The sequence below is a fragment of the Cyprinus carpio genome, chromosome A6 (genome assembly GCF_018340385.1).
Source record: "Cyprinus carpio isolate SPL01 chromosome A6, ASM1834038v1, whole genome shotgun sequence".
Lineage (NCBI taxonomy): Eukaryota > Metazoa > Chordata > Actinopteri > Cypriniformes > Cyprinidae > Cyprinus > Cyprinus carpio.
Genome location: NC_056577.1, coordinates 31809734 through 31837233, shown reverse-complemented (window position 1 = coordinate 31837233; position 27500 = coordinate 31809734). Strand labels below are relative to the sequence as shown.

Sequence of the window (27500 nt, the reverse complement as noted above, 5' to 3'; positions counted from 1 at the left end):
GTGTGTGTGTGTGTGTGTGAGATAGAGGAAGTTCAGAGGTGTGTGTGTGTGTGTGTGTGTGTGTGTGTGCGCGTGTGTGTGCCAGTCTAAGCGTGGGTGGAGCTTCGCTGACATTTCTCCAAAACTCTGCTTTTAATAACAAAAAAAAACAAAAAATAAAAATTTCAAAAAAATAAAAACCCCCCCCCCCCACGCCGTGGTTTGGTAATTTTATATAGACTGTGGCTTTGGCTCTCGACTAAAAGAGCCGGGAAGAAGAAAAAGACCCAGGAACGCTTACACCCATTCTAATGTTTGATTTTATATATATTTATTCGTTTTTATTTTCTTATTATTTCAATTCCACGAGGGGCCACACAGATGGTTTCCAGAGGAGCAGCAGAACAGAAAGGACTGATGTGATAATATTCTTCTTCATTTCTGACATCATTCGAAGGCACGCATCATCATAAACCTTCAAAATAATACACTTAAAGAGACAGTTCACCCCAGAAATGATCATTTGGTCATTTACTCACCTTCACGTGACTCCAAACCTTCCGTGAAGCATGTTCATGCAGTCATTGTCCTTAAAATGAGAGCAAATGTGACTCCTAAAAGGAAAAAGAAACAGAATTGATGCACCTGAAGTTTTCTCTTCGCTGCAGCTCTCGTTTAGTCGTTGTGTAGAAAGCAGGACTGTGAATATCATTCAGAAGAAGGAGAGAGTAAGTGACCACAGAGCTTTCATTTGTATGTGAACTAGTCCTTTAAAGAGAAACCGGCTCATGGATGTTCGTGATTCATTCGGTTTCGTTGTCTGACTCTCCTCATGTTCTGTGTTTCTGAAAACTCTCCTACACTCACGAAATATTATATTTTAATATGAGAGCTCTCAGTTTTGTGTGAATGTTTCCTTTTTGTAATCTGTCTTTGATGACGAGGACTAGTCATAAAACATCTGTTCATCAGACCACATCCATCGCCAGAGTGACTTGCTTTTTCTCCCTTTAAATTCTGTATTTTAGAATTGTGACAATAAAAAAACAGAATAGAGTTCGGGAAGAGCGTCTGTTTTTGATTTATTCTGAAGTGACACAATTATAAAGAAAGGGGTGGATCTCGTGAAATACCCATTTCAGCTCAGATGTCAAAAATAATAATAAAAAAAAATATATATATATATATATTTTTTTTTGCATAAAGACAATATATTTTAATATCAATAAGATAACATAATATTATTTTAACGACAATTAAAGATTTTCAGAATAAATTCTCAAAGCATCCAGACATTTTACCCTTTTCAATTCAGGTTCTAATATATATATATATTATTTTTATTTTTTTGCATGAGGAAAAAATATTGTTTTAGGATCATTATGACAACATTATATTATTTTAATGACAATTAAACAAATTTTCAGAATAAATTCTCAAAGCATCCAGGCATTTTACATTATTTATTTATTTCTTTATTTATTATTCTCTTAGGTTTTTAAAAATAAAATTTTTATATAGATCAATTTTAGGAACTTAAAAAAAAAACATTATGATATTATTTTAAAGACACATATTTTTTCCATAAATTCTCAAAGCACCCAGACATTTTATGTTTTTACATTTTTTTTCATATATATATATATATATATATATATATATATATATATATTACAGTAATAATTATCTAAGGGTACAAAAAAAAATTGAAAATATATTTTGCATAAAGAAAATAAATTTTTAGGATCATTATGACAACATTATGATATTATTTTAATGACAAACACATTTTCACCATAAATTCTAAAGCATCCAAACTTTTCACGTTTTCCAATTCAGGTTCTAAAATGTAAAAATATATATATATATATATATATATACTATATATATATATATATATATATATATATATATATATATATATATATATATATATGTATATATATATATATATTAGGATCATTATGACAACGTTATATTATTTTAATGACAATTAAATACATTTTCTCATATATACATATATTCTAAAAACATCCAGGCATTTTGTGTTTTTATTTATTTTTTGACAGTAATAATTCTCTAAGGTTTAAAAATAGAAATTATATTTTGGATAAAGAAAATACATTTTAATATCAATAACATTATGATATTATTTTAATGACAATTAAACATTTTCGCCATAAATTTTCAAAGCATCCAGACATTTTACGCTTTTCAATTCAGGTTCTAAATATATATATATATTTTTTGCATAAAGAAAAAAATATTTTTTAAGATCATTATGACATTATATTATTTTTTATGACAAACACATTTTCAGAATAAATTTTCAAACCACACAAGCATTTTTCATTATTTATTATTTTTTATTTTTCATTATTTATTATTTATTATTTATTTATTTATAATACTCTTAGGTTCTTTAAAAAAATGTAATTTATATAGAAAATTAATTTTAGGATGTAAAAAAAAAACCATTCACTCATGCTCCTGAAGGAAACATGATGCATTAAGAGCCGGGGGTGAAAACTTTTGAACAGGATGAAGGGGGTGAAAACTTTTGGAATTTGAAGATCAAGGTAAATTGTACTTAATCTGTTTTCTGGGAAACATGCAAGTATCTTCTGTTGCTTCCGAAGGGCAGATCTAAATGGAAAAAATATATATTTCTACAAAATAAGAAAAATTTGGACATCTTCATTCCGTTCAAAAGTTTTCACCCCCCGGCTCTTAATGCATCGTGTTTCCTTCAAGAGCATCAGTGAATGTTTGAACCTTTTTTAATAGTTTTGTTTGAGTCCTTCAATTGTCCTCAGTGTGAAAAGATGGATCTCAAAATCAAACAGTCACTGCTTGAAAGGGTTCAATTATGCAAAAGTTGCTGTAAAACTGTAAAATCTGCAGGAGCTGGAGGATTTTTCTAAAGAACAGAGCTCAGTTTAACTGTTCAGAACAAACAAGGGACTCATGAACAACCATCTCAAAACAAAAAAGACCTCCAGGTAACCACACACTGTATTAAGAACCAAGGGTTCACAAACTTTTGAACATGGTTATTTTAATAATTTCAGCTATTTTTTTGTCCCGTGGACTAAATGTAAACATCTTTGTTGTGAAATATCTTACTCAGGACAGTACTAAATAAAAAATAACATGCATTTTGTATGAATTACATTTTCACAGATTCTGCACAAACTTTTGAATGGCACTGTATATTATTACAAATGTAAAGCAGCATCCGTTAGCAGCCTCTCTGACTGTAAGCGTGCTGTTTAGGTGGAGGCCTGAAATGCAGATTTGAGTCAGTCATGTAAACGTCTCCCCCGCATCACACACTTACCTCAACGCCACTCATTTCATGTCATTAGAAAGAAAAGCAGCAACGTTCAAAGAAACTGACGGCTGATTTCAGTCCAGCGCTCATTTTATGATCTGCGGGACAAAGCGTCACAACAACCATTACAAATATCGTTTCTAGAGATCTGACTCTGTTTCAGAGCAAAATGATTAAAGTGAGAGATGGTAACATCTACAGTAAAGGCCGAAATATCACTGAATCAGCCTAAATACATTCAGAGCGCAGTTGAGATGGTCTGCGAAAATGCTTCTTAGTGCACAATAAAATCTCCAACGTCTGTACTTTCCAAAATATGTACAACTTTATTACAAAGATTATGTATTAACATTTTAACAAAGCTTAAAAAATTGGTATAAAAATAACACTAATGAAAATAGTGCACCGTTCTGGTGTGCAAGAAGCGTTTGGTGCAACGTCCACGTTTACAGAGTTAATAGTTAAAGTAGAAAAGACGAGTACTAAGTGGATGAAGGCAGATTTAAGCACCGTTTGCATTTTGGTGGTTGAAGACAGAAATAGCTTTCCCAGCTTTCTCTTAAGGACACTTCAGGAAGGACTGCACATTCTTCGGTGCATCAGAGTTTGTGCAAATATTTGACGTGTGTTTGTTGAGTTTGCTCAGAAAAAAATTCTCCCACATCATCGATGTCAAATCTGTGCCTTAAAAAATCCAGCTAAGAGATCATTATGACGGAGGAAAGCATCTGAAGGATCCATGAGCTAACCGGTCATTAATTAACCCTTGATTACTGCTGCTCAGCGGTGAATGTGTTCAAAGCTCAGATTGTAAATAATTATATTGAAATATTTAATATTTCACTACATAATAGTTGTCTTGAATAAATAACTCCTACCTATCAAAAAAAATCAATCAACATCAAAAAAACCTCTTCATAATACATCAAAAAAAAAAAAAAAATAAAAATAAAATACAAAAAAAAAAAAATTATATATACAGTACAGGTCAAAAGTTTGGAAACATTACTATTTTTAATGTTTTTGAAAGAAGTTTCTTCTGCTCATCAAGCCTGCATTATTTGATCAAAAAATACAGAAAAAAATGTAATATTGTGATATATTATTACAATTTAAAATAATAGTTTTTAAATTGATTATACTTTAAATTATCATTTATTTCTGTGATGCAAAGCTGAATTTTTAGGATCATTATCACATGATCCTTTAGAAATCATTCTAATATGATGATTCATCATCAAAGTTGGAAAACAGTTTGCTGCTGCTAATATTTTTTCAGAACATGTGATACTTGTTTTGAGGATACTTTGATGAATAAAAAGTAAAAAAAAAAAAAAAAAAAAAAAAAAGAAGCTATGTTTTTAAAATATAAATATTTTGTAATAACAATATACACTACTGGTCAGTAATTTGGGATCAGTAATTTTTTTTTCTTTCTTTTTTTTTAAATAAAATCAATACTTTTTATTCAGCAAGGATGTGTTAAATTGATAAAAAGTGATAGTAAAGAACATATATTATTAGAATATATATTATTAGAATTTTTTATTTTATTTTTTTTTGAATAAATGCAGTTTTTTTAATTAACCTCTTTTTTCATCAATATCTTAGACAGCAGAACTTTTTCCAACACTCATAATAAATCAGAATATTAGAATGATTTCTAAATGATCATGTGATAGACTGGATGTTACATGTGACACTGAAGGCTGGGGGTAATGATGCTGAAAATTAGCTTTGCATCACAGGAATAAAATTATTTTTTAAAGAATGAACAAAAATAAAACCATCATTTAAATACTAAAAAACATTAAAAAATATAACAATCCCAAACTTAAGAATGATCAAATAAATGCAGGCTTGATGAGCAGAAGAAACTTCTTTTTTCAAAAACATTAAAAATAGGTAATGTTTCCAAACTTTTGACCTGTACTGTATATATTTATTTATTTATTTGTATTTGTATTTATTTATTTTTTTCCTTATAGTAATTAAAATTTACAGTGTTAAAAATCTTAAAGTTTCTAAAAATAGGCATATTTCATATTTTATTTATTTATTATTTTGGTGTGAACCATGACTTTTGACATATTCTTTGCAGAATATATATTTTGTTTAAATTCTATTTTTTTAATAAATAAAAAAAAAGCCTCCAGAACAATTACATATAATTGCATCATGACTTTTACATAACTCAGTTTGTTTTTTAAATATATTTTTATTTATATATGTGCATTACAATAATTAGATTTTTATTTTGTTTATTTATTTTTTGCTTTATGCTAATAAGACAGTATGAAAAATCTCAATGGTTCTAAAAACAGGCACATTTTCTTTATGCAAAATATAAAGTCAAATTTATTGATTTATTTATTGCTATGATTTTAGTGTGAAAAATGATACATTCTTGGAAGAATAAATTTTTTTAAATTATTTTTTGTAAAAAGAAAAAAAAATCCTCTTTTCGCAATTTAAAAATAAATAATTGCATTACGTAAATGTCATGATTAAAAAAAATTTTTATGCAAAATATAATTTAATATTTCATTTGTATTGTTATTTTTGATGTGAACTATGACTTTGGCAGGTTTTCTGAGATTGTTGGCATTTATTGATTGATTTATTAATCTGGTAGCGCTGCAGATCCGTTTGTGCCTCTCACAGCGAGGGAAGCTCTGGATTACGCAGATGAATCAAGTCTGTGTTTAGGCCTAAAAACGCTTGGATGTGTCACAGTTTGAGCACTAAAGAGGACGCTGTGGTACGCACTGGTCTCACTCAGTTCTCGGCAGGACTCTCCTGATGCTGGTCTCCGTCTGTGGGTTTGTCCTTCAGCTGCAGGGAAACCGGCTCCGTCCGCATCTCTTCATCATAAGCGTGTCTGCTGAGTGTGTTCTCCTCCTCCTCCTCCGTGCTGGAGTCGCTCAGATACGCGCCGCTGTCCTCCAGCGCTGAAGCGGGAGCCTCGGCCCCGGCGTGTGGCTCCGTGACGGGGCTCCGGTAGAGATCGGCGTCCTCCGCGGCTCCGTCCGGGTCGCTGTCGCGGCTGCAGAAGGCGTAGCGGTGGTTCATGTGCTGTGAGTATGAGCCCGAGTGCGAGAAGCGTTTGCCGCACTTGTCGCACTGATACGGCTTCTCTCCGGAGTGCAGGCGGCTGTGTTCAATCAGATGATGCTTGTGCTTGAACGCCTTCTTACAGATCTGACACTCGTGAGGTCTCTTCCCTGCACGGGGCGAGAAGAAAGTGCAGCTCTTATCTAATATGTCTGTAGAGGATTTTTAATTATTATATGTGGCTCTGGACCACAAAACAGTCTTAAGAGTCAATTTTTCAAAATTTAGATGTATGCATCATCTGAAAGCTGAATAAATAATCTCTCCATTGATGTATGGTTTGTTAGGAGGACAATATTTGTCTGAGATACAACTATTTGAAAATCTGGAATCTGAGGGAGGAAGGAAGCAAAAAAATCTAAATATTGAGAAAATCATCTTTAAAGTTGTTCAAATGAAGTTCTTAGCAATGCATATTACTAATCAAAAATTAAGTTTTGATATATTTATGGTAAAAAATGTACAAAATATCTTCATGGAACATGATCTTTACTTAATAGTCAAAATGATTTTTGTCATAAAAGAAAAATCAATAATTTTGACCCATACAATGTATTGTTGGCTATTGCTACAAATATACCCCAGAGACTTAAGACTGCTTTTGTGCTCCAGGGTCACATATTTATTTTTATTATTTATTTTTGGTATTATATATATATATATATATATATATAATGTTCTAATTTACTATGTGTACTATATATTTTTATTTATAGTAAATATGTATTAGAAAAAATTTCTATGTTAAAAACATAGAAATATAAATTAAAAATGTCTTAAATTAAATATGTCTATAAATCCATCTATCCAATTTTTCAATCTTCATTTTTAAATTTTAAGTATATAGTATACAACACTTAAGAATACTATAATTGATTTTTTTATTTCTATATATTTGTATATATTATTAACACATAAATATGAAATATTTGTAAATAAATATTAAATAAATATAATATTCTATCTATCTATCTATCTATCTATCTATATATACACACACAATTTTTAAATATTTTTTATAAAGGTTGACTTGTTTTATTTTTTATTTCTATATATTTGTATACAATACTTATATATACACATACATAAATATGGATTTTTTTTTATAAATAAATATAATAATCAACAATTATATATATATATATATATATATATATATATAGTATAATATATATATATATATATAATATATATACAATTTAAAAAAAAATTATTGTATATAAATATCTACAAATATATAGAAATAAAATAGGTACATTTTTACTAAAAATATAAAAAAAATTGTATATATATATAAAAAATAAAAAATAAGTCAACTTATAAAAAATATTTTAAAAATTGTGTATGTGTGTGTGTGTGTGTGTATATATATATATATATATATATATATATATAATGTTTTTTTATATTTTTATAAAAATGTCCCTTTTTTATTTTATTTCTATATATTTGTAGATATTTATATACGATACTTCTATGTATATAAAAAAAAAAAAAAAAATTATATATATATATATATACACACACACACACACACACAATTTTTAAAATATTTTTTATAAGTTGACTTATTTTTTATTTCTGTATATTTAAATACAATACGACACAAATATAAAAAAATGACACATTTTTATAAATAAATATTAAATAAATATAATAATCAACAATTACATAAATATATATAAATTGTAATATTTTTATATAAATTTACTTATTTTATTTTTTATTTCAATATATTTTTATATATTTATATACAATACTTACATAAAAAAATATTAAATGAATATAATAGTCAACAAATTCTATGTACAGTATATGTACAGTATACACCTGTACTGTACCTGTGTGCTCATATTTATGGCGCAGCAGAGAGCTGCTCTTCTGGAAGGTTTTGTCGCGATGTCACAGGCGTACAGTCCTTCCTCCGTCTTCCTCAGCCTCTTCCTCCCAGGAACCATCTCTCCATCAATCCCATCATCCATCAGACACAGATACTCCAGACCGCCGCGATTCAGCGCTTCAGCCTGGGGGGGGCAAACAGTAAATATGAGTTATTATTACATCTGCATGCATTTCACAAGAAAACATGAACATAAGCTTTTATTTCAATTTTAAAAAAAAATCAAGATTATAGATTAAAATACATATGAATATGGTGAATATTTCAAGACACAGTTCAATATTTTCAGCTTTTTTGAAGTCCACTTAAATATTGCAGTTCATTTAAATACGACATGAATCATGATTTCCATGCAATTTATTGATTACTATAAGAAAATAAAAAATACATGTATAATAAACACCAGTTTAAAGTAGTGCAAATATAACATCACATCGCAAATTATGTTAATAACTAAATTCATTTATTTGGTTATTGTAATTTAATTTTAACTCTGTGGTCAACATTTGCAATTTTAATCGAACATTTGATTCATGTTGGATATATTATTTAATTACCAGATGCTTAGAGAGATTTGCATTTATTAGTACGTTTGAACCAATGAGCTGCAAGACTGTGACAATTCTTTTTATATATGTTCTTGCATATTTTATTTTAGTTTTTTTCAATTTGCTATTAGAACAAAATAAATAAATAAGACATACAGGGAAACATAGTACAAAATATAGGAAAACAGTGCTGTAAATATAATTTGACAATTTGTCCAGGGACACATACTGTATAGTACATAAAAGTAGTTTTATTTGAGAGAGAAAAAAAGGAGGTGACAGAGAGAAGAAGGGGAAAAACATCAAATAAATTAACAAGATAAAGAGAAAAAATAATATTGAAAATAATCCAAATACATTTACATTTAGTCATTTAGCAGATGCTTTTATCCAATGCAACTTACAAATGAGAACAATAGAAGCAATCAAAATCAACAAAAGAGCAATGATATACAAGTGCTATAACAAGTCTCAGTTAGCTAATAAAAATAATAAAACATAAAATAATCACAATATTATCAAGCAAATAAATAGATTGTAAATGAAAAGGAGAGAGAACAATAAAATAAATAAAAATAATAAAAAATAAATTAAATAATCAATGTTATTAAGCAAATAAATAGACTGTAAATGAAAAGGAGAGATAAAAATAAAAATAAATTAAAATAATAAAATAAAATAAATTATCAAAATATTATGAAGCAAATAAATAGATTGTAAATGAAAAGGAGAGTGAGGAAAAATAAAATAAATAAAAATAATAAAAAATAAAATAAATAATCAATATTATTAAGCAAATAAATAGATTGTAAAAGAGAAGGAGAGAGAAAAATAAAATAAATAAAAATAATAAAATAAAATAAATTATCAAAATATTATTAAGCAAATGAATAGATTGTAAATGAAAAGGAGAGTGAGGAAAAATAAAATAAATAAAAATAATAAAATAAAATAAATTATCAAAATATTATGAAGCAAATGAATAGATTGTAAATGAAAAGGAGAAAGAGGAAAAATAAAATAAATGAAAATAATAAAAAATAAAATAAATAATCAATATTATAAAGCAAATAAATAGATTGTAAAAGAAAGGGAGAGAAAAATAAAAATAAAAAATAAAATAAAATAAAATAAATTATCAAAATATTATGAAGCAAATAAATAGATTGTAAATGAAAAGGATAGTGAGGAAAAATAAAATAAATAAAAATAATAAATAATAAAATAAATAATCAATAGTATTAATTAAATAAATAGATTGTAAAAGAGAAGGAGAGAGAAAAATAAAATAAATAAAAATAATAAAATAAATAATCAATAGTATTAAGCAAATAAATAGATTGTAAATGAAAAGGAGAGAGAGAGAGAAAAAATAAAATAATAATTAAAAAAATGCCCTTGCATATTTCAAATCTCCAGTATGTCTGCGTTGAGAGATTGTCTGAGTGCAGATATGAGTGTGCATGCGTGTGGAAACAGACCCGCGCTTTCTCTGCCCTTTGACATGAAGTGCAGGGAATTTCCCTGAGCGTGGCCTGTTTGTTTACAGCTCAAGCAGAGGAAATCATTCACCTTCAGAGCGCATGGATGCGGCGCAGCTGTTGCAATATGATGCGCTTTTGCATTATGTGCGTGTTTATAAATAGTAAACGATTCATATTCTGCTTTTATGACTAAGAGTGTAAAATCGGTCTTTCTCATTCTAATATCATTTAATCTGCTTTGCTTACTAAGTAAGAAAATTGAAGATTAAAGCTGATATTGTATTAGTAAACAAAATGTAATGCATTAAAAGGTATTGTTTGTTCAAATCATAAACCGTTAATGCCATTTACTAATGCAATAACTTTATGAGTCCAAACCATGTTAAATGTAAGTTTCAGCAGATTAATTAAATTGTGTTATCTGAATGCTACTATAAAGCATGAAGATATTGAGATATTATAAACATCACGTTTTTCTGTAAACAATGTATTGTGAAACATGAATCAATAAAATCAATAAAATAAATAGTCAATTCGATAAACATTTAAAAGTCATTTCCTTGCAATAAAATAAACCAAAAATGTAAATCAAATGCAACTGGGTATATATATATATATATCTATATATATAATATATAATATATATATATATATATATATATATATATATATATATATATATAATTATCTAGAGAAAACCAACATTGTCAAGGTGTTACATTGATCTTCTTTTTGTTGTTGGTTTTTTTTACTATTTTATTTTTATATTTTATTTCACATATTTTGAATACATTTTTGTTATAATGAATATTATATTTGTATTTTCATATTTTTTTGCATATATTTAGAATAGATTTCTGTTATAACGAATATCATATTTTTATTTTTTATATTTTATTATACATATTTAGAATATTATGTTATTAACATTACATTTACATTTAGCAGATGCTTTTACCGAAGCAAGGTTTTTTATTTTTATTATTATATAATAAATAACAGGAAAACAGATAGAATAGAGCAAGTTTGTGTAAGAGAGCTTTTTTGCTTTTGCTAATTGTATAATAAATAAAAAAGAAAACAAACAGATAGAATACAAAAAGATTAGAGAACCTAGTAAAACAGTTAGTAAATAAATAGAGTGCAAGTCTAAAAGGAGCTAGTTTTTTTTTAAAGAATATAATTAGAATAGAGAGGGCTAGAGTTAGAGGGTAAAATAAATATGGAAGAGATGTGTTTTTAGCCGATTCTATATATTTTTCATATTATATTAATTATTATATATTATAATAAATATATTTCTATTTTTATATTTTGTTAAACATATTTAGAATATTTTTGTTATAATGAACATCACATTTTTATATTTATATTTTATTATATTTAAAATAAACATTTGTTACAATGAATATCACATTTTTTGTTATTTCACATTTTATTATACATATTTAGAATATTATTTGTTATAATAAATATATTTTTATTTTTATATTTTTTTTACACATTTAGAATATATTTTTTTTAATAAAAACATTTTTTATCATGCACATTGGTTATAATGAATTTTTTTTTTTTTTTAATATATTTTATTATACATATTTAGAATACATTTTTGTTATAATTTTTTTTTTTATTATTATACATATGCTGAATATCATATTTCTTGCAGAAGACTTTATTTGGAGTGTGTTCTTACCATGATCGAATGTTTTTCGTGTTGTATTCTCTTCAGCATTGATTCTGACTCCGCCTCCACCATATACGCCACTGGAGACAGGAAGCCCGGATTTGGCGTGGTTGGCGTGAGAGGAAGTGATGCCAGACCGTTGTGTCCCAGACCGGCGGGGATCATGTGATTGAAGAGCGGGAAGCTGCTGAACACTGTGCTGCTGAACAGCGGCGACGCCGCATAAGCCCCGCCCACATGCTGCTGGGAGGGCGGAGTCAGTCTCCTGAACACGCTCTCGCCGTCGCGTCTGTCGTGATGCGGCGAGTAGCCGTTACACACCGGATTTCGTGGTGCGACATGGACCGGATGCAGTTTAGGAATTGACAAGTCTAAAGGTTCGCTTTGAATATGGTTCGGTTGCCATGGCGATGTGTTGAATGACTGGTCCAGCGTGGGAGGAGAGCCGAAGCGTGAGCCAATCAGATGCTGGCGTTCAGGTAAAGCGGGTGACGTCGGACTGACGCTTTCTTCGCTCGGCCAGCGGTTATCCAGCTGTGCGGGGGGCGGTAAAGGCACGAGGATCTGCTGCGGCACAGAATGCCAGGATGTTCGCTGCGGCGACGAGAGCTCTCTATAGGGCGCGTGACGCGCGGTGGGCGACGTCTGGGTGTCGTACACCCGAGAGTTGTTCTTTGCTTGTTTCTCGTCTCCCACCTCCCTCCGCAGCATCTCCTGCAGCAGATGCTCGAATTTGCTGCGCGACTGTAGCAGCGGCAGCAGCGTGGTGCCCTTAAACACACCCGCCCTCAGCGCCAGATCCTCCGCCGGGTCCCACGACCGGCTCAGGACGGGAACGGACGACTCCAGCGGGAACTGAGCCAGCGGCCCATACAGAGATCTCTTCCCTCGGCTGCTGTTCCTCCCGCCGACAGCAGGGGGCGACGTGGGCGACGGGAAGAGGTACGTCGGGTGGGCGTGGCCGTTATAATGAGCTCCGTTTCCCGGCGTGCCGCTGCTAAGGCACTTCTTGCTGCTGAGGTGTGAGCTGTAGGAGCCCGAGTGACTGAAGCGCTTCTTACAGCTCGAGCATTCGTACGGCTTCTCACCTGCACAGCAGAAACTCAGAAACTTAACATCATCCTATTCAAGATATGACTTTGGCATGAGGTGTATTTTTATTTGAGGAATTCATTGAGGGACTGATGAATCTGTCGAGGAATGTTCTGGTCACATTTCCTGTGGAAGCCCAATTCAGCCACATATGGGGGAAAATCATGCTATAATTATGAGACATTATGAGATAAAAAATCCAAATTATGGCACAAGTCATAATTATGTCATTAAAAGTTGAAATTATTACTTAAAAGACAAAATTACAACAACTTTTTATGTCGTAATTTGGACTTCTTATCTCATAAGTATGGCTTTTCGTCACATTTATGATTTGATAAAGCATGATGTTTTCCCCTGTGTGGCTTAGCATTTTATAACTTCAGTTTTTAATGTCATAAATCTGACTTGTGTCAATTATTATTTACCAAACCATGACTGTTTCCGTAACAATTTGGTTTTCGTATGTGGCAGAAATGGACTTCCACACATATCACTCCAATTTCAAATATATATTATTTTATTTGGACTATTTATTATCTTAATAATATTTATTATGTAACTACCCTGTACAACCTGTTTACGCACATTCTTCTCTTGTACATTCCTGCTCATCTTAATATTTATTAAGTCTACAGTATATTGTCCTGTGCATTTTATTTTATTTTTATTTTTTATCTTACTTTTTCCATACCTATATTTATATATATATATATATATATATATATATGTGTTTGTATTCTATAATAATTGCACTGTCCATGGAGCAGACCTGACTTACATTTCACTGGTGGTTATATATTCTCTATATAACCATGTATGTGACGAAAGAAAATCTTGAATCTTGAATAACTTAATATCTTTAATTATGTATTATTATTATTATTATTATTATGACAATAAATATAACCCCCTAAAATAAATAAATAAATAAATAAATAAATAAATAAATAAAAAAATAAAAAAATAAATAGTCAGTTAGTTAGTGTCTAGACAAGCTAATTTTTATTAATATGTTTCATTATCAACATGTTTTTTATTACATTATCTTTTAGGAAATTAGGGTCATTTTCATTATTTAAAAAAAAATATATATATATTTTTTTTTACATTTTCATTACTTTAAAAATAATTGTTTTTGTTGGTTTTTTTTGGGACATAATTTGTTGGCAATTAGGTCCATTTTCATTACTTCGGAAAAAAAATATATATATATATATTCTTTTTACATTTTTTTAGGCAATTATAGTCATTTTCATGACTTTAAATATATATATATATATATATATATATATATATATTTATTTATTTTTTGCCATTATTTTTGGGCAAGCAGGGTCATTTTCATTACTTTAAAAATAAAATTATTATTATTTTGTATTTGGACATTATTTTCTGGCAATTAGGCTTATTTTCATTACTTTAAAAATAACAATTTGTTTTTTTGCACATTATTTTTTTGGCACTTATGCTTTATTTTCTTTATGAACAACATAATTTAGGGTGAAACATGACTTGGGCATTTCTTGGCGAGATTCCTTTTGCAGTATCGTTTGAATCCACATTGCTTGAAGCGAATCTCTCTTACCGCTGTGAATGCGCAGGTGCTCTTTGAGGTGATGCTTGTATTTAAAGGCCTTTCCACACTGATTACACTTGAACTTCCTGTTCTCCAAACCGGACTCAGACACGGGGCTCTGGAACAGACGTGCAATAATCAGCATGTTGTGTTTCTGTATGCAGCTGCTTTGTTATGCATGCGTCTGATGTCAGTACCTTTTGGTGAGTCTGGCTGTGGAGGGTTAAGTGGTGCTCCATCTGAGCGCTGTGAGGCGTACTGTATCCACACAGAGGACACACGCTGTCTCCTCCATCCCTGTCCTGACAGAACTTCACATGTTCTCGCAGAGACGCCTCATGATGGTACGTCCGCTGGCAGTAAGGACACGTCTGAACGGGCGTCTGTGGGGCGTCAGGGTTCAAGGCTCCACCGTCTGCACACCCGTAAGAGAAATCAGAGATTCCGGTCAATCTCTACATGGATAGACAGTCGAAATTCAGTTTTTCATTAGAAAGAAAGAATTCAAACAGGTTTGACATCCCAGGGAACAAATTTAGGTTAAAAAAATCGTTGTGGGAACATTGTTTTGAAAGGTTTCAAAAACGCTGAAATGTCCAGTTTTCTCATTGTGATTATAATATTATTTAAAGGTTAGAAAAAAGTTTCTTACAACATTCTACTGATGTTATTTTCACCCAAGATATTGTCATTTAATTGTTTATTATTAGTAGCAATGTCCAGTTTTCTTGTCATGATTGTAAAATGTTGTAAAAACGATTGTTACACCATTTTATGAACATTATTTTTTCCCAAAATGTAACGTTATTTGAATGTTTATTTTTAGTATTCTAAGAACATTAAAATGTCAAGTTTGTCTTGATTGCAATGTTATTTAAAGGTTACAGAAACATTTCTTAGAACGTTCTACTAACATTATTTTTATCCAAATGTAACGTTATTTGAACGTTTATTTTACATTTTCTAAGAACACTAACATGTCAGTTTTTCTTGTCATGATCGAAACATTATTTAAAGGTTTACAAAAATGATTCTACTAACGTTATTTTCACCCGAAATATTGTTATTTAAACATTTATAATTATTTGTCTAATGGAGTGCCACAAGGATCTGTCCTAGGTCCTCTGCTATTTTCAATATACATGTTTATTTTTAATCTTATAAAAACATTAAAATGTCTAGTTTTCTTGTCATGATTGTAACATCATCTAAAGGTTACAAAAACGATTGTTACAACATTGTACGAACATAATTTTTACCCAAAATTTAACGTTATGTGAACGTTTACTTTTAGTATTTTAAGAACAGTAAAATGTCTAGTATTCTTGTCTTGATTGTACTGTTACTTAAATGTTACATTTCTTAGAATGTTCTACTAACACAATTTTTGCCCAAATGTAATGTTATTTGAACATTTATTTTAAATTTTCTAAGAACGTTGAAATATCCAGTTGTCTTTTTATGATTGTAACGTTATTTAACAACATTATACTAATGATATTTTTACACAAAATATGATGTTCTTTGAACGTTTTTTTATTTTTATTTTATAAAAATATTAAAATGTCCAGCTTTCTTCTCTATAAATAGGCATTAGATGTGTTTATAGAGCTCAATAATGACCAATCCATCCTATTTCGGGTAAAAATAGGAAAAAAAAACCTCTCTCAAAAGAATTTGAAGTAGATATATAATAATGCATGTCTTTCACCATTGTACAGATGTTTACCGGAAGTTTTTGCTGTTAATTTGTTTTAAAAATCACATTTTAAATTGCAAAAAACACTCTGAACCGAACCAAACCGAAAACCGTGGTTAAAAAAATGAGGTATGTATTTAACCGTGGGCTAAATGTATTGTTGCATCCCTAGTAAAAACACAGTAAAGGTTTTCAAACGAGTTCCACATGTAATGCTCATTTCATATGCAAAGATGGCAGCCAATCATAGCAGTGGGTGTTTACATTGAAGACACACCCCTTACAATGTAAATTATGATGAAAAAAAACATACTATGATTACAACTGCACCCCAGGAAACATTCTAAAAAAAAAAAAAAAAAAAAAAAAAAAAAAAAAAAAAAATGATTTTCATGACAAGCACTACTAGTTGACCTTTGCCCTCGGGTGACCCGTGTTCTCCTGGTGACCAGCAGACGGGCGACATGTCACCCTGAGTGTCATCTAAATGGTACGAGGTCACAGATCCGTTGTGCTGTTGCAGGTGCGACACTTTCCTCAGCTGCACCACGGAGCTGTAATGCGGCACGCCGTCCATCACACGAGCATCAGTCTGACCTGAAAGAGACACACATTACAAAAACAGGTAGAAAGATAAACAAACGTCAGTGTTGTCATCTTAAAACATTTACTCTTATCTAAAGTTGATAAATATACTGCAATTGCACACTTTTAGTAGTTACTTCTAACTTTAATATAACCTAAAAATTTATTATTTTAAATTTTTTAAATGTACTTTTTAAATATTAAAGACCATTTTTAATGATATTTTGAGATATATTAGGCCATAAAGACATGCTTTTATTTAGTCCAATGTCAGTTCATGCTACATTTCATTTAATCTTTACATCAAGTCAGTGTATAAAGTAATATGTTTGCATGCTTATATTAATATATTTATTTAAAAAGTATAATAACATTTTCAAACAACAAAAATATGTACATGGGAAAAAAAATACAATAAAAATAAAAATACATAATCAAAGATTAAAGTGCAAAAAAAGTTAATTTATATAGTTATATATATGATTATAAAAAATTTACATTATACATACATATATATATATATATATATATATATATATATATATATATATATTTATATTGAAAATAATCATAAAATAATCACAACAAATGCATAAAACAAAAATAACAATAAAAGCAATGAATTAAAATATTATATATATTATATATAAATATATTTTTTAAATTGAAAATAATCATTAATCACAAAAAAAAAACATAAAACATAAAAATAACAATAAAAGCAAATAATTAAAAAAGAATTAAAACATTTTCAACTAATATCTTTTCTGAGCTGGTGTGTTTAGTCCAGATTAAAATGTAAAAATGTGTAAGTCTAAACATAAAATAAAAAAATTAAGTCTTTAAGAAAATATGTAAATGCTGTTTGACTTTATTATAGTTTTTAGCCTGCTGGCATTCATTTAGATTACAGATGTTGCGTGTTTGTGATGCTGTGTGATTCCCATTAATGAAATCTAAAGGATGCTTCAGCTCGAAGAGAAAATGGCTCAAATGTTGCAGAAATCCTCCCTTGAAACCAATAAGACTAAAATACAAGCAGAAGTGCGCGAGGGGGGATGCCAGCACTGCGCTGCGACTCAGGACGGGTTCTCAAATGTTTGCAGATGTTGGCATGGGCTTTCCAGCTCTCTCGTTCTCTCATGTGGCCGTGGAAGACTCCGCGCGCCTCAGCGCTGTAAATAGTCTGTTGTAGGCGAACCCTGCGCGTTTGATCTCCGCTGAACATAAGGGAAACGCTCACACGCTCATTCTTGATTTTCAGAGGAGGACTATCACCTCGTTTGATGTGAGGGAAATATTACGAGGTCTGATGAGCGCAGCAGTTTTGACTGAAAACAGACTCATTACATTCATGCTGATAATTTCTCTTAAATGCGTCATGTCTGTATTGTGTGAAGTTGGCATGAATGTAGGCCGCTCACTCATCTTTGGTACAGTTTCAAAACTTTTGATTACATCTGATAAGTTAAAGTTCAAAATGCTGAATTATACATATGTGGAACCTTGAGACGGTGAGAAAAACTAAAACTGGGTTTTAATGCCACTTTAGGCTGTTCCGAATGAAATCCTAGCATACTACATATTGAATACTGCACACTAAGTATGCATACTGCTATTTTCTGACAAAAATGTGTCTAACGGTATGATGTATTTAACAGTATTGTGCTACACTGTCGTCACATGACCTCAACATGAGCGTAGCATCCACTTATCATTCTTAGAAATACATTTTTTCCTTTAATTTAGCATTTTTAATTTTTGTACTTAGTACGGACCAGTTCAAGGGTGAGAAAAACACGTTAAGTTTTTAATGTCACTTTTTTGGCCCCTTTGTTCAGAATGCAATCCTAGCATACTACTTACTGAATACTGCACACTAAGTGTGCATACTGCTATTTCCTGACAAATAATATGTGAAACAGTACATGACCTCAATGTGAGAATAACATCCGGTCATTATTAAATATGCATTTATTTTAATTTGTATCTTGCATTTAAAATGTTTGTACTTAGTATGGACCAGTTCTAGGATGAGAAAAAAATTGTTTAATGTCACTTTAGGTCAATGTCAATTTAGGCTTTAGAATGAAATCCTAGTACAGTATATCACTTACTGAATACTGCAAGTATGCATACTGATATTTCATGACAAAAAATCTGTGAGACAGTATGCAACAGTATTGTGCTACATTTTTGTCACATGACCACAACATGAGAGTAGCATCCTGTCATCATTATTAAAACCCACATTTATTTTGCACCAGTTCAAGGGTGAGAAAAACACTAATAACTAGGTTTTAATATCACTTTAGGTCACTTTGCTCAGAATCCTAGCATACTACATACCAGATTCTGCATACTAAGTATACATTAGTGTTGTCACGATACTAGAATTTCTAACTACGATACGATACCTTGAAAAATATCGATATTCGATACCATTTTCGATACCACGGAGAAAAAAACTGCCACAATATTAAGGGGTTCTTTTTTTTATTTAAAACTAAATATAACAAGTCAAGAACATATATTTTACATTAACAAAAATGTCCTGAGGTAATGCACTTGTTCAAAAGCCTCTCAGATTGCATACATTCAAAAAACAATAAAGTGCAAGTAAAAAAAAAAGTGCAATCTTTTGTATTTCCAAGTAAAATCAAATCACAATGTCAACAAAAGATACTTAAACTTCAAGCAAAAACAAAATCAGTGCAATCTTATGCATCAAGTATCAAATTAGTAAACAAAATAATTAAATGGAATCTGTTGCTGCAGTTTTATGCAGATTTTCTCTACAGAGGTGAGTGAGATTGACACAGCTGGTAGTGTAGGTTGTGATTGTGTTGTTTTTGTTGCAGGTCGAGTCTCATAGACCACACTTTTAAAATGAACTGAATGAACTAATCTAAGAACTTAGGTTAATGGTAATAGATATGTTAACATGAATAAGCAATGAAAAATACTTACAAAACATTTGTTAATCAAAGTTAAAAGTTGATTTAAACTAACATTCACTAATACATGTACTAATTAAAATCCAAAGTTCTATTTGTTAATATTTTTTTCATTGGACCAGAGCTAACATGATCCGTTATATTTTTATTACCTAATACCTACTGTTATCAAAGATAAAATATACTGTAACAGATGCATTGCTCATCGGTCATGAAAGCTGGTTAATACATTAACGTTATTTGATGAACAGATTTAAGCGCAAACGTGCGTGCATCACACGCGAAAACAGTGCTCACTGGATCGACATGAAGTCGTCAAGTCACCTTTATTTATATAGTGCTTTTAACAATACAGATTGTGTCAAAGCTCTTAACAGTATCAAATTGGAGGATAGAGTGTCAGTAATGTGGTGTTAGCGCCTTTTGTAAGCACTGTTCTGTAGCATCTCTTTCCAGATAGCACTCCTGCTGTGTTCCTTATATTAGTGGTGTTAGCGCCTTTTGTAAGCACTGTTCTGTAGCATCTCTTTCCAGATAGCACTCCTGCTGTGTTCCTTATCAACCAAAGCCGGTCGCGAGGGCGTTGCACTCGCCATCTTTCCATTCACTTCACTTTTGCTAACCAGAGCGAATGAGACGAGTGCGAGTGCGCGTGCGCTTGCGCGTATGGTGGTTGTCAACGCACCTTTGGAGAGAAGTGAAAGTGAAAGCGCGGCTAGTATCGATACTTCGGGAAATTAGTATTGGTACCGTTCAGATATTTCAGTATCGATATTTATCGAAATATCGATATTTTTGACAACACTAGTATACATACTGCGATTTTCTATCTAAAAATAATATGTGTAACAGTATTCAGTATGCAACACTTTTGGACAGTAGTATGCTACACTGTTGTCACATGACCTCAACATTTTATTTTTAATTTTTGTACTTAGTACGGACCAGTTCAAGGATGAGAAAAACACTTCATGTCATTCTTAAAAAAATAAATAAATTGCATTCATTTTTTTAATAGATCTTTGATTTTTTTTCGATCATGTATACTATTATTTTCTAGAAGTAACATAACAGAGTAAACATTTCCGATTGTAGTATGCTACATTGTTGCCATCCTCTCTCTCTCTCTCTCTCTCTCTCTCTCTCTATATGTAATGATGGCCGGATTCTCTTTCATGTTGAGGTCATGTGACAACAATGTAGCATTGTACAATGGTGACTGGATGTACAAAGTACACTGTATAGTGTACTACATTCAGCTTTGCTGTTTAAATTGTTCTTGATGTTTCATTATAAGTTCTTCAGCTTGAGTATAAAAAGTATTCTCCTGTAAAACCCAGTTTTGGTTTTAACTAGAGTCTTTATTTTGTGTGGAGTTCCTGCCGGCGAGAGGCGGGAGTGACTTACAGTGTTCGGGGTCTGCGGCTGTGATTTTCAGCGGTGTGCTTTCGGTGTCGGCCCAGATCTCCGCACACGGGACGGGACTGCCGGGCTCCGTTCCCTCGCTGGGGGTCAGACTGACTTTATCCTGAGCATCTCTGCTGTCCAGGACCTCCATCCCCCAAACACTGCCCTCATCCTCGCCCTCAGAGCCCAGACAGCGCTCCGGCTCACCTGAGAAAACACAGCATTAGCACTGACTTTACAATGACAAAAATAGCTCAGAAACTGATCATACTTGACCTAATGAATGACATTCACAGATTTATAAATGTTGCCATTATCAGTTCATGTATTAATATATTAACTCTGCTCAATAGCTAATGCTGTCTAATGCGAAAGCATTGCTTTTACAAAAAAAAAGAAGAAAAAAAAAAAAATGCATCGCAAAATGTCTCAGAGTGTTAACATAGATATTTTTTATCAGTTTATATATTAATTTGTTAACTTGGAAATAATAATATTGTATTATCTCGGCTCAGTCTCTAATTATGTCTAATGTGAAAGCAGTGATTTTACAATAAATAAAAAATTGCATTGCAAAAATAGCTTGGTAATTGATCACACTTGATCGAATTAATGACATTCACAAATTTATAAGTGTTTCTACAATAATAATCAATTCATATATTAATTTATCAACTTGGAAATAATATAACTTTATCATTTCTGTTCAACATCTAATTCTGTCTAATGCGAAAGCAGTGATTTCACAATAAATAAATAAATAAAATGCATTGCAAAAATGTCTCGGAGTGCTTAACACAGTTTTTATTCATCCATTTATATAGATATATTTTTTTTTTATTTGAAAATAATAATATTTTATTATCTCGGCACAATATCTAATTCTGTCTAATGTGAAAGCATTGATTTTACAATAAACAAAACACACACAAAAATGCATTGCAAAAATGCTTCAGAAATGATTACACTGACTCTAATTATTGCCATCCTCACATTTATTTATTCAAATTTTCTGTATTTTTAATTTTTGCATGTAGAAGAGACCCGTTCAAGGGTGAGAAAAACATTTAATGTTTTTAAAACAGCACTTTAATGTCACTTTAGTACACGCAATCCTAGCATGCTACTTACTAAATATACTGCATACTAAGTATGCATACTGCGATTTTCTCACTCTCTCTCTCTCTCTCTCTATATATATATGAAACAGTATGTGGTTGCCACAGTATCTTTTTAGCATTTTATTAATTTATACATCCATTTATTATTCTGGAAAAAAATTATATTATTTAAATAATTGTAAAAAAATAAAAATAAATATAAAAATAATAATATTTAACCTTCATGTAACCAGCATGAAAAGACTTGCAGGAATTTAAAAAAAAGCTGACGAACAGTTTTAATCCTAAATGTCAGGCAAGGGGTTCAGATTAAGATCTTGTGAAACACAAAAAACAAACAGTTAACATTAAACGGAATAGATGAAAAAGCACGACAAGTGTGAAGTTCTCAGAAAGCGTGCAACGTTTTAAAGCAAACAAGTGAACATTCAATTCATGTCAGGAAAGGCTTCTAAAATGATTTCTGTTGCACTAGATACAAGAAGTAATCCTTGCACACACACACACGTGCGCGCACACACACACACACAGATGTGTGTTTAAAGTTTGCATTTTGATTCGGCCTAATCGCTTGAATCCTGTAAAAAGTCACAAATGTGCAACATGAAGTTGATTAAACAGAACAGGCTGTGATTCACATCGGCTGGCTTTTATACATTTATAAATACACTTGAATGGATTGGCAGCCGTAGACTCACGGCATTATAATTTTCCCAAATGGGAATTGGGGTGTGCAGTATTTTTGGGTGAAGAGCACATGAGAAACTGAAGGCCTGAAAGCTGTTAAGACGCACCAGGCACTTTTTCTTTGTTTCAGAGTTCACTTGGCTTGACGTGACATTTTTGTTTAATACACAAACCCCGTATAACCTATTTTGTCCTTTCATCTTTTGTATTCATCAAGAAACATATGACTGCGCATATAGAAATCCTCAAATAAATCTAAAGCTAGCCCAATCACATCATAAAACCTCAAATAAAAGAAAATCCCATACTAGTAATATGACATTTAATCATCAATGCACTTTTGTTATGAATCATCATTTAACAACCTCTAAACAGGTTTAAAATGAGGGTTTTTATTAGCAGTATTTTTTGTTTACCATAAACGGCAGTAAATGCAACACAAATACATCACAAAAACACTACAGAATCACTTTTGCAGTGTTTCTGTAACACAAAGCTGTGGATCAAACATTACATATTGCTGATTTGTGTACTATTCTGATTTTATTGTTGCACCAAATCATAAATATTTTCCTTCTTTTGTAAGTTTCTTTATGTGCTAAATGAATAAATGTCAATATATCCTATCAAATGAATGCAATTAAAATATATGTTGGCACTTGTGTAAAAGTATTAAGAGTTGAACTTTAAGTGTAAAAATAACACTAGTGTATATTATTAAATATTTTTTATTATCTGTCCATTGCTACACTGTTTGCAAGCTCTAAACAGGTTTAAAATTATCATTTTTATTAGCAGTGTTTTTTGTTTCCCATAAATGCAACACATTCGCATCACAAAAACACTCCAGAATCACCTTTCACAGTGTTTTTGTGATGCACTCATGTTCGTAGGCTTTCAAGAAGTTAAAAATGCATGAAATATTGCTGATTTGTACTAGTCTGGTTTTGTTGCACCACTAATCTTATTGCTGTCTCATTATAAATATTTTCCTTCTTTTGCAAGTTTCTTTAAATGTCTGATAAATTAATAAATGGCGATGTAAACTATCAAATGAATGCAATATTTGTTGGCACTTGTGTAAAAATATTAGGATTAACTTTAAAGTACACTCGAGTGTAAAAATAACACTGGTGTATATTATTAAATATTTTTAATTCTCAGATCATTGCTACACTGTTTGCAAGCTCTAAACAGATTTAAAATTATAACTTTTATTAGTAGTATTTTTTGCTTGCCATAAACAGTCGTAAATGCAACACTACATTAGAAAAACCTCTCACGGGGTTTTTGTGATGCACTCATGTTCACATGCTTTCCAGACGTTAAAAACGCATGAAATATTGCTGATTTGCACTATTCTGGTTTTGTTGCACCACTAACATTGTTGCTTTTTTTTATCACAAATGTCCTTCATTTGTATGTTTCTTTCAATGTCTATTAAACGAATAAATGTGAATCTAAAAGACATGATTAATGCAAATTAAATAAGTGTTGGCACTCAAATAAAAGCTGAACTTTTAAGTGCACTCGAGTGTAAAAACAAGCGTGGTGTTAAAGCAGCGTGGAGGATGGAGTTGTGGGCGATCTTTGATCATTCTAGCGCTGAACTATGTGTGTTTATTAGCATCTCTAATCAGTTGGTACAGCAGGGCAGGAAGCTACAGTTTCAGTTCGACTGTAATGGAACAAACAATACAGCGCTGACGCATTCGGGAGTGTGTGTGTGTGTGTGTGTGTGTGTGTGTGTGTGTGTGTGTGTGTGTGTGTGTCTGTGTTTGAAGACCCACTGCTGCTCACGTATGAGTAATACACCTCTGCTTAATGTACATGTCAAACACGTGCTGTTCCCACCGGTTCACTGCAGATGCACACACACACACACACACACACACACACACACACAGACTCCTGCAAAGTGCATATTACGACCAGGGCCTTTTCAGTTATGACTGTGCAAAACAGGGGCGATCAAACCCATCTGCACAGATGAATGTCACAGCTTTCATTTCACATGGAAACACATATTTTTATGAGTGTTATCTATCTATTTATCTATCTACATCACCAGTTAAAGGTCTAAATCTGTTTCTCGTGATCTTAAAACGTGTTGATTTTAAGCTTCTGGTTAAATTAGTTTAGCAGATATGATTTGTGTGGGTGTTTGTATGTGTATATAGAGTATATATAATTTATTTAATTGTATTTTTGTATTACATTACATTTGTGTGTGTGTATATTTAGTTAATATATTATTGCATTTCATTATACATATATATATATATATATATACACACACACACAAAAAAAAAATCTACTAAAGAAAAGGGAGCAAGCTGAAATCTGAATCTAATTTTTTTAATAGTTGTATAGGTAATACTTATATTTATTACTTTATGCTTTTGCTTGTATGATGAAGCAGATGCATTAGGAAATGCTAGCGTTTAAATGCATCCCATGATGCACCTGTCCAGAGAGATCCAAGAAAAATTAAGAAAAATAAACTGCTCAGATGTAAGAGTGATTTGTGTTATTCTTATAATTTTCATTACTTCACTATTATTTTAAAATGTAAAGTATTAGGGGATGAGTAGATCGTCATGCAGATCAACTTTTAAGTGTTATTTCTTGTTAGCTCGCCGGTCTAATCTGAGAACGAAGCCCATTTTTACTGCATTAATGTCGCTGGGGTTTCCCTGTAAGCGCAGAACCAGGTCTGCTCCGCATTACGGTGTAATTTGCATCATCACGCTGGATGGCTCACATTATCTCTCTGCATTCAAGCACATTCTTCACTCAGGCTTTTATTTCAGTCATAAATCTCTGCAGAGACGCAGCGGGCCGCAGATCGAGAGAGAGTCAGTAAAACACACATCAGATGATGCTTTAATGACAGACAGCGAGGACATTACGCAGCTTTTTATTGGTTTTACACCAACTATCAAATAATAATAATATTAATAAAATATATTAAAATTATTTCTAGGTTAAATGATTAAAAAAATGACTTTTGCATTTATTTATAAATTATTAAAAAATTAATTTTGCATTTATTTATACTTATTTATTTCTCTTTCCCAATGAAAAGCACTTAAGTTAGTCTGGCCTTGTTTTTTTATTTTTTATTAGTATATTAATATTTTTTAATGTTCTAAATGAAAATTGCATAAGAATTTAATCTCATCTAATTTTACTAAGAGACAAAATCGTTTGAAACTTTAATTCCTGCATTTATAAAACTTGACCACACAAAAAAAATCTGATCCATGTTCTAAAGATTTAAGTGAAGTTAAGAAACAAATAAAAGCCAGGATTATAAAACAAGCTTACAGCACTGACTTATATTCTACATCTTCATCTGGAAAACCCTGATGTAGATGTTCTAATCTGCGACTTTCGATCATCTCAGGAAACAGTTCAGTACCAAGCAAACTTCAAACATTTACTTTTCCTTTTTAAAAGCAGATTGTGGTTACAATGAGGTTAAAACATCAAACGGGAATTACAAGTGAACAGCAGTAGGAGTCACGGTGGATGAAGGTGTTTCAATCCACTGTGACACACACTATTTATCATTCTACACTCATTTACTCCACTCATCTGACCTAAAAAATGCATTACTAGGCATTAAACCATGAATTATGAGTGTGCCTAAAAATACAAAATGCTAGAAGGAAGCAGCATGATGTGTCATTTTGACCCGTGCAACTTACTAGAACACGCTGCTATTTTAAAAGGTCAAACAAAAAACAAAAACAAAGCATGCAATCTGCTAAACCACGTCTGTTTTACCTTCGGCGAGGTCACGTGTGCCGCGATCCGTGATTAGAATCCTTTCAGCAAACGTCCAACAATCCGAATGTCTCGAAGAAGTTGAGCGGCACGCCGTGAATTGTCTGACTCGGCTATTTTCACACTCTGACAATGAGTCACAGACGCACCACATCACAGCTTCAACACCTCCCACGGCTCCTCACCATACCTCACACTACACAGACGTCACTCGCACAGGACCAGCTCGACCCGAGGCAGGGTCAGCCGTGGACAGGAGCGCCCAGACGCCGCTCGCGGGTCACGGTTGCGGTCTGCATCAGCTCACGTCCCTGTGTGCTTCTCATAAGTCACGCAGGAGGTCAGTCATCTCACACATGCTCTGATAAGCTCTGATAAGAGCCTGACAAGCATCACCTTCTTTCAGAGTGTGTCATCAGCAGCAGAGTGTGTGTCTCGACTGATTTCACAGCTCAGGAGACTGAATGAAGAGTCCAGCACCTTTCTTTTATGCACTGTATCAGTCTATATATAGATATACTGTAACTGCACACAC

The 27500-nt window shown here is 31.5% G+C and overlaps 1 protein-coding gene across 1 annotated transcript in view; it reads right to left on the bottom strand.

The window, feature by feature from the left end:
• Positions 1-5773: 5773 nt before the first annotated feature.
• Positions 5774-27500, bottom strand: part of LOC109083357 (zinc finger E-box-binding homeobox 1-like) — a 38363-nt gene continuing 16636 nt past the window's right edge. Inside the window, 8 exon segments of the mRNA XM_042759044.1 lie at positions 5774-6537; positions 8269-8325; positions 8328-8451; positions 12056-13134; positions 14727-14835; positions 14915-15132; positions 16831-17013; positions 21366-21572. Coding sequence (XP_042614978.1) covers positions 6092-6537; positions 8269-8325; positions 8328-8451; positions 12056-13134; positions 14727-14835; positions 14915-15132; positions 16831-17013; positions 21366-21572 — 2423 coding nt within the window. The 3' untranslated portion in view covers positions 5774-6091.